At 37.8% G+C, this 10,003-nt stretch overlaps 1 protein-coding gene across 1 annotated transcript; it reads left to right on the forward strand.

The window, feature by feature from the left end:
* The first annotated feature begins 265 nt into the window (after positions 1–265).
* On the forward strand, positions 266–1,463 carry LOC100662063 (olfactory receptor 10C1-like). The gene has a single exon (XM_003421819.3). It carries the CDS (start codon positions 427–429, stop codon positions 1,387–1,389), a length of 963 nt encoding a protein of 320 aa, XP_003421867.2. The 5' UTR covers positions 266–426; the 3' UTR covers positions 1,390–1,463.
* The last annotated feature ends 8,540 nt before the right edge of the window (positions 1,464–10,003 follow it).

Here is a 10,003-nt window from a genome sequence, read left to right on the forward strand (position 1 = left end):
AATAAACACCTCTTGAATGAATGAGTAAAGAAAGAAATAAAGTTAGTGTCAACACAGGGATAGATATGAGAGAGATTAGAAGACACTTATCTCATAGTATTTCATGATAGATTTAAAGAGGGGTCGAAGAGAGAATTGGCCTAGAATCTTTTCTCTCTCGCTTTTTTTTTTTTTTTCATTTTATGCTTTTGTGGCTAAGTGTGTTTTGGACACGTGGTGAGGTAGTGAGGACAGAAGAGGATTGGGTTTGAAACTGCATGAGGATGGGTGCAGTTTCAGAACTTCTGAATTTTAAAATTGCTGGTAAGGAATTGTGAATCTCTTTGACTCTCTGACTTACAAGAGCTCTTTAAAAGTAATATAACAATTTGCCTCCCTCATCTGAAGGTATCCTCTTGATGACTTTGCCTTTCTGTTTTCCAGGTCATGAACCTCAATTGCTCCTTGTGGCGGGACAACGTCATGACTGTCAAACGTTTTGCATTTGCTAAATTCTCTGGGGTCACTGAACAATGTTTGCTCCTGTTTTCCCTCATCCTACTCATGTTCTTAGTATCACTGACAGGAAATGCCCTCATAGCCCTCACCATCTGGACCAGCCCAGTCCTCCACACTCCCATGTACTTCTTCCTGGCCAATTTGTCTCTCTTGGAGATTGGCTACACCTGTTCTGTCATACCCAAGATGCTGCAGAGTCTTGTGAGTGAAGCTCGAGCGATCTCTCGGGAGGGTTGTGCCACACAGATGTTTTTCTTTACATTATTTGGTATCAGTGAATGCTGCCTTTTGGCAGCCATGGCTTTTGACCGCTATATGGCCATATGCTCCCCACTCCACTATCCAGTACGAATGAGTCGTGGGGTGTGTGCCCATTTGGCAGTGGTTTCTTGGGGGGTGGGATGCATGGTCAGCCTGGGCCAGACCAATTATATTTTCTCCTTGGACTTCTGTGGTCCCTGTGAGATAGACCACTTCTTCTGTGACCTCCCACCCATCCTGGCACTTGCTTGTGGGGATACATCCCATAATGAGGCTGCAGTCTTTGTTGTGGCCACCCTTTGCATTTCCAGCCCATTTTTACTGATCATTGCTTCCTATGGCAGAATTCTTGCTGCCGTGCTGGTCATGCCTTCATCTGAAGGCCGCCGTAAAGCTCTTTCCACCTGTTCTTCCCACCTACTGGTAGTAACACTATTCTATGGCTCAGGGTCCGTTACCTACCTAAGACCTAAAGCTAGCCATTCACCAGGAGTGGACAAACTCCTAGCCCTTTTCTATACAGTGGTGACATCTATGCTCAACCCCATCATCTATAGTTTACGGAACAAGGAAGTCAAGGCAGCCCTCAGAAGAATTCTGGGCAAGAAAAATGTTTTGACTCATGGATAGGTATGTGAGGACCATACAAATCTGCTCTTTGGAGAAAGCATGTGCACACAGCCCAAGAGTAAACAAATAAGGTAACAAAATACTGTGCACTCTTTCACCTGTCTTGTAAGGAACTTCTTTAATAACAGTAATTATAATTCTGGAAACATCCCTGTACTCATAACTAAAGTTCTGATTGTTGAATTCTGAAAGGAAGTTGGATATTGAAAAATTTTAAAGGTGAGTTCAACAGCAATGTAGTGGAATACTATGCATCGATAAAGAACAGTGATGAATCTGGCACAATGGATAACATGTCTGACTACAGATCAGAAGATTCTAGGTTCGACTCCTGGCTGGCTCATGTAGGCATTAGAGAAGATAATTTTTAAGTATCTGTATAAATCTATTAATACATGAACAATTTATTAAGTATTAAAGCAAGTTAAAAATAATTTGTAGAGTATGAACCATTTTTATCTTTAGAAAAATTTATAAATAACTTTGAAAGGATCTAAAGGACATGTTAATAGTAATTTCTCTAGGCAGATATGTTATTAGTGAATTCTTATGTCTGTTTCTAAGGTATCTACAATAAGCTTGCAGTGGTTAAGCATTTGGCTGCTAACCAAAATGTCAGCAGTTCAAATCCACCAGCTGCTCTTTGGAAACCCTATGGAGCAGTTTTACTCTGTCTTATAGGGTTGCTATGAGTCGAAATTGACTCAGTGGCAATGGGTTTTTTGGTTTATGTGTGATACAAATAGTAAAATATTTAATTGTGGACTTTTTTTCTTAAAACAAATATATATTTTTGGACACTGTTTGTAAAATACATAAAGAATAAAGATTAAAATGTAATTTATTTATATTTGTACAACCAATAACATCCATAAGAAATATTTCATTTATTTTATTTTACCATTTTTTTTCTGCTGACCACATTTACAGTTATTTCTCATTAGAGATTGTGTTACCAAAACATATTATTTTGAAAGTAGTTGAATGTAAAAACACCCAAAATGTATGTTTTAGAACATTTTAATATTTTACATATCTATATTATCATTCATAGTCTCAAAGAATCAACCCTAAGTTATATACTAATTACTAAGGAAAAAAAAATAAATAATTTGACACCCTGAAGGAACCTTCTAAACAAAGTGATCACAGTTAATATATTGATGTCATATACCCTCTGTTATGATAAACTGAGATGGACAGAACATCATTTCTGTTATATACTTGCCAAAAATGTATAACCTCAATCTTATAGTGAGAAAATATTAGACAAACTCAAATAGAGATGTGTTCTAGAAAACAACTGACCAGCATTCTTCGAAAATGTTGACTCACAAAGACATGATGCACATGGATCTTTGCCAAGATAGACCATGTGTTAGGTCACAAAGGAAGTCTCAATAAATTTAAGAAGATTGAAATCATGCAAAGTATTTTCTTCAACTACAATGCAATGAGGATAGAATCCAATGACAGAAAAAAAAAAACTCTAAAATATGCAAGCCTATGGGAATTGAACAACACATTATTAAACCACCAGTGGTTCAAGGAATAAATCAAAAGTGGAAACACAAATTTCTTAGAGTTAAATGAAAATGAAAGCACAATACACCAAAATTTATGGTATGCAATGAAGGCAGTACTCACAGGGAAACGTATAGCAATAAATGCCTACCTAAAAAAAGAAGATCTCAAATAAACAGCCTAAATCTACAACTTGAGGAACTAAAAAGAGAAGAGCAAATTAAGTCTAAGCCTACCAGGAGGAAAGAAATAGCAAAGATCAGGGCAGAAATAAATGAAATCGAAAACAGAAAAATAGGATCAACAAAACTGGAAGTTGGTTCTTTGAAAAGATCAATACAACTGAAAAACCTATAGAAATTCTGATAAAAGAAAAAAAAGAGAGAGAGAGAGAAGATGAAAATTACCAAAATAAGAAATGCCAGGAGGAGACGCTACAATTGACCCAATAGAAATAAAGAGAATTATGACAGAATAGTATGAACAACTACATGGCAAAAAATGAGATAACCCATATAAAATGGACAAATCCTTGGAAGCAAACAACCTACTCAAACTGACTCAAGAGGAAATAAAAAATCTCAACAGACTTGTAACAAGAGATTGAATCAGTCATCAAAAACCTCCCAACAACAACAACTAAAAGTCCTGGGCCATATGGATTCACTGGGGAATTCTACCAAATATTTACAGACTTGACACCAATCCTGTTCAAATTCTTCTAAAAGATGGAGAAGGGGAGAATACTTCCTAATTCATTCTATGAAGCAAATATAACCCTGATAACAAAACCAGAAAAAGACACTCCAAGAAAAGAAAACTAAGGGTTAGTATCACTTATGAATATAGATGCAAACATCCTCAACCAAATACTAGTGAAGAGAATCCATCCTTGTGCCCTGAAACTTTGTTAAATTCCTCTATTAGCCACGGAAATTTTTTGCAGATTCTTTGGGATTTTCTATGTATAGGATAATATGATCCATGAACAGAGATAATTTTGCTGCTTTTCCAAACTTGATAGCTTTTATTTCTTTTTCTTGTCTTATTGCTCTGACTAGGACTTCCAATACTATATTGAATAGAAGTGGTGAGAGCAGACACCCTTGTCTTATTCCTAATTTCAAGGTCAACAAACAAAAATCAGTTGGGTTTCTCTACAGCAACAATGATAAATCTGAAAGGGAAATTAGGGAAATGAATCCATTTATAAAAGATTCTAAGAAAATAAAATAGCTAGGAATAATTTTATTCAGGAATGTGAAAGACTTATACAATGAAAATCATAAGACTCAGCTATAAGAGATTAAAGAGAAATAAATGGAAAGATATTTTGTGTCTGTGGATTGGCAGACTTAATGATGTTAAGATGCCAATACTTCCCAAAACAATCTATAAATTCAATACAATCCTGATCAAAATTCCAACAGCTTTCTTTAAAGAAATGGAAAAACCAGTCCTTAATTTTACATGGACTAGCAAGAGGCCCAAGTAAGCCAAAGCGATGTTGAAAGAGAGGAACAAAGTAGGGCTTAAAAAATATTAGACAGCTACATATTAAAGAGCTACAGTACATATTACATAGCTACAGTAGTAATTAAAACAGTGATGTAGTGGTAGAACAATAGACACATAGATGACATAGAATCAAGAGTCCAGAAATAAACCCACACATCTTTGGTCAACTGATTTTTGGCAGGGGCACTACATACATTTGATGGGGAAAGAAGATCTCTTCAATCAATGGTGTTGGGAAAACTGGATTTCCACATGCAGAAAAATGAAACAGGATACATACCACACACAATATACAAAAAAAAAATCATAGTGGATTGAATATTACACAACGATAAAGAACAATCATGAATCTGAGAAGGATCTCACGCATGGATGAATGTGGAAGGCATTATGCTGAGTGAAATAAGTCAATCACTAAAGGACAAAGATTGTATAAGACTACTACAATACAAAATCATGAAAAGATTTAAATGCAAAAACAAAAAAAGCTTGATGGTTACTAGGGAGGGGATGGTAGGGAGAGAAAAACAAATAGACAAAAGATAGTGGTATTTTTGGTGAAGGGTAAAACAGTACACACTACTGTGGAAACAAGCACAGCTTGTTCAAGGCAAGGTCACAGAAGCCCCACGTTGTTGTTGGGTGTCCTCAAGTCTGTTCTGTCTCATAGCAACCATATGTACAACAGAAGCAAACAATCCCAGTCCTGCATCTTCCTCACAATTATTGTTTCACTTGATCTACTATAAAAAGAAAGATCTACTATAAATACGAGTTATCAATTCCATTCCTAGGTGTATACACAAAAGACTTGAAGGAAGAAACTCAAACACATACTTGTACGCCCATGTTCATTGCTGTACTATTCACAATAGTGAGAAAGTAGAAACAACCTAATGAGCATCAGTGGATGAGTGGATAAGCAAAATGTGTTGTATACATACAAAGGCGGTTAACAGTTGCAGGAGGAAGGGGAAAAGGGGATAGTTATTGCTTATGGAGCCCTGATGCACATTTTTCCCAACTGTAAACCATGCAGTGTGCCCTTGTTCTGTTTGAACAACTGCCTCTTGTGCTATGTACAGGATCCTTATGAGCACTAATAAGTGTCCTGGTATTCCCATCTTTCACAATGTTATCCATAACTTGTTATGATCCACACAGTTGAAGGCCTTTGCATAGCTGAAAAAAAAGAAAAGGTAAACATCTTTCTAATATTCTCTGCTTTCAGCCAGGATCCATCTGACCTCAGCCATGAAAGAACTGAAGAAAAAGTTCAAGCCTCGGGTTGCAGTAGTGAAGGATTCTACAGGGGAAATATTAAATGACGCAGGAAGCATCAAAAGAAGATGGAAGGAACGCACAGAGTCATTATACCAAAAAGAATTAGTCGATGTTCAACCATTTCAAGAGGTAGCATACGATCAGGAACCGATGGTACTGAAGGAGGAAGTCCAAGCTGCTCTTAAGGCACTGGCGAAAAACAAGGCTCCAGGAATTCATGGAATATCAACTGAGATGTTTCACCAAACAGTTGTAGCACTGGAGATGCTCACTCGTCTATGCCAAGAAATATGGAGGACAACTTCCTGGACAACTGACTGGAAGAGATCCATATTTATGCCTATTTCCAGGACAGGTGATCCAATCGAATGTGGAAATTATAGAACAATATCATTAATATCACACACAAGAAAAATTTTGCTGAATATCATTCAAAAATGGCTGCAGCAGTATATCAACAGGGAACTGCCAGAAATTCAGGCTGGTTTCAGAAGAGGATGTGGAACCAGGGATGTCATTGCTGATGTCAGATGGATCCTGGCTGAAAACAGAGAATACCAGAAGGATGTTTACCTGTGTTTTATTGACTATGCAAAGGCATTCGACTGTGTGGATCATAACAAATTACGGATAACATTGAGAAGAATGGGAATTCTAGAACACTTAATTGTGCTCATGAGGAACCTTTACATAGATCAAGAGGCAGTTGTTCGGACAGAACAAGGGGATTCTGATTGGTTTAAAGTCAAGAAAGGTGTGCACCAGGGTTGTATCCTTTCGCCATACCTATTCAATCTGTATGTTGAGCAAATAATCTGAGAAGCTGGACTATATGAAGAATGGGTCATCAGGATTGGAGGCAGACTCATTAATAACCTGCGTTATGCAGATGACACAACCTTGCTTTCTGAAAGTGAAGAGGACTTGGAGCACTTACTAATGAAGATCAAAGACCACAGCCTTCAGTATGGATTGCACCTCAACATGAAGAAAACAAAAATCCTCACAACTGGACCAATGAGCAACATCATGATAAAATACACGGAGAAAAGATTGAAATTGTCAAGGATTTCATTTTACTTGGATCCACAATCAACAGCCATGGAAGCAGCAGTCAAGAAATCAAAAGAGGCATTGCTTTGGGTAAATCTGCTGCAAAGGACCTCTTCAAAGTGTTGAAGAGCAAAGATGTCACACTGAAGACTAAGCTGCGCCTGGCCCAAGTCGTGGTATTTTAATCACATCATATACATGTGAAAGCTAGACAATGAATAAAGAAGACCAAAGAAGAATTGATGCCTTTGAATTGTGATGTTGGTGAAGAATATTGAGTATACCATGGACTGCCAGAAGAATGAATATATCTGTCTTGGAAGAAGCACAACCAGAATGCTCCTTTGAAGCAAGGATGACGAAACTGGGCCTTACATACTTTGGACATGTCAGGAGTGATCAGTTTCTGGAGAAGGACATCATACTTGGCAAAGTACAGGGGGTCAGCAGAAAAGAGGAAGACCCTCAATGAGGTGGATTGACACAGTGGCTGCAACAATGGGATCAAGCATAACAACGATTGTAAGGATGGCGCAGGACTGGGCAGTGTTTCGTTCTGTTGTGCATAGGGTCACTATGAGTTGGAACCAACTCGACAGCACCTAGCAACAACAACAACATAAAGATACATGAGGATTACTTAAAAAAAAATTCTTAAGTGATAATCCATTGTCATTGAGTTGATTCCAACTCATATCAACCCTATAGGACAGAGAACTGTCCCATACAGTTAACAAGGCTGTAAATCTTTACAGAAACCCAGAAACTGTCCCATACAGTTTACAAGGCTGTAAATCTTTACAGAAACAGACCTCCCATATTCTTCCCCCGCCCCCCAGTGGCTAGTGTGTTTGTATTGCCAACCATCCGGTTACCAACCAAGCCCTAAACCCCAGGCCACCAGGGCTCTTTTCTGCAAGTGGTAAAACATCTAGAATTTCAAATGTTAGCTCTTTATGTTTTGCGCCTTTAAAACAATTTAAATCATTTGAACAAAATCAGTTGTTACTAGGTTCATTTAAATTCTTTTCACCTAGTTTGTCACATTTACTTGCTGTTGTGTTTGTTAAACATTTTCACTCCCAAATAAGGCTATAAAATTTTTATTCTCTTTTGACACTTGGTCTCATATTTTAATGTAATAGCAGATTTTCTCTATCAAAAATGGTAAGATGTCTTTTACATCTAAACTATCTCTGAGGTTTCCTGGGTGGTCATCAAGTAACCACAAAGATTATCCCCCTTAGGTTATAAAATAAAGAATGTTAAAATAATTACATTTATTTGCTGTCATTTTTAGGTGTCATTGAGTATGTTCCTACTCGTAGTGACCCAAGGCACAACAGAATGAAACACTGCCCAGTCCTGCACCATCCTCACAATCGTTGCCATGCTTGAGCACATTGTTACAGCCACTGCGTCAATTCATCTATCAAGGGCCTTCCTCTTTTTCGATGACCCTCTATTTTACCAAACATGATGTCCTTCTCCACAGACTGATCCCTCCTTATAACATCTCTAAAGTATGTGAAACATAGCCTCCTCATCCTTACTTCCAAGACAGATTAGTTCATTTTTTTTGGCAGTTCATGGTATACTCAGTAATCTTCACCAACATCATAATTCAAAAGGCTCAGTTCTGTCTTCCTTATTCATTGTCCAGCTTTCAAGTACATGTGAGGCGATTGAAAACACCATGGCTTGGGTCAGGTCCACTTTAGTCTTCAAAGTGACATCTTTGTTTCTTGACACTTTAAAGAGGTCTTTTGCAGCAGTTTTCCCCAACGCAATGCATTGTTTGATTTCTTGACTGTTGTTTCCATGGGAGTTAATTGTGAAACCAAGTAAAATGAAATTTTTGACAACTTCAATCTTTTCTCTGTTTATCATGATGTTGCTTATTGGTCCAGTTGTGAGATTTTTTCTTTGTGTTGAGGTGTATGTAATCCATACTGAAGGCTGTGTTCTTTGATCTTCATCAGTAAGTGCTTCAAGTCCTCTTCACTTTCAGCAAGCAAGGTTGTGCTGTCTGCATTTTGCAGGTTGTTAATGAGTCTTTCTCCAATCCAGATGCCCTGTTCTTCTTCATATAGGCCAGTTTCTTGGATTATTTGCTCAGCATACAGATTGAATAAATATGGTGAAAGGATACAAACCTGACACACACCTTTCCTGACTTCACACCATGCAGTATTCCCTTGTTCTGCTCTAAGGCCTGCCTCTTTATCTATGTACATGTCCTCACGAACACAATTAAGTGTTCTGGGATTCCCATTCTTCAAAATGTGATCCATTATTTATTATGATGCACACAGTCGAATGCATTTGCATAGTCAATAAAACTGGTAAACATCTTTCTGGTATTCTCTGCTTTCAGCCAGGATCCATATGACATCAGCAATGATATCCCTGGTTCCACGTCCTCTTCTGAATCCCTTTTGCATTTCTGGCAGTTCCCGATTGATGTATCACTGCAGCCACTTTTGAATGGTCTTCAACAAAATTTTACTTCACTGCATGGTTTAAAGTAGGAAAGGTGTGGGTCAGGATTGTGTCCTTTAAACAGATTAACAGAGAAAAGATTGAAGTTGTCAAGGATTTCATTTTACTTGGATGCACAATCAATACCCATGGAAGGAGCAGTCAAGAGATCAAACAGCCCATTGCACTTGGCAAATCTGTTGCAAAAGACCTCTTTCAAGTGTTAAAAAGCAAAGATATCACCTTGAAGTCTAAGGTGGACCTGACCTAAGCCATGATGTTTTCAGTCACTTCATATGCATGTAAAGGCTGAAAAATAAATAAGGAAGACTGAAAAAGAATTGATGCCTTTGAATTATAGTGTTGGCATAGAATATTGAATATACCATGTACTGACAGAAGAATGAACAAATCTATCTTGGAAAAAGTACAGCCAGAATGCTCCTTAGAGGCAAAGATGAAGAGACTTTGTCTCACATACTTTGAACTTGTTATCAGGAGGGATCAGTCCCAGGAGAAGGACATCCTGCTTGATGAAGTAGAGGGCCACCAAAAAAGAAGACCCTCAAAGAGATGCATCAACATAGTGACTGCAACACTGGGATCAAGTGAAACAATAATTGTGAGGAAGATGCAGGACTGGGATTGTTTGGTTCTGTTGTACATGTGGTTGCTATGAGACAGAACTGACTTGAGGACACCTAACAACAACGTGGAGCTTCTATGACCTTACCTTGGACAAGTTGTGCTAGTT

Source organism: Loxodonta africana, chromosome 1 (genome assembly GCF_030014295.1).
Source record: "Loxodonta africana isolate mLoxAfr1 chromosome 1, mLoxAfr1.hap2, whole genome shotgun sequence".
Taxonomy (NCBI): Eukaryota; Metazoa; Chordata; class Mammalia; order Proboscidea; family Elephantidae; genus Loxodonta; species Loxodonta africana.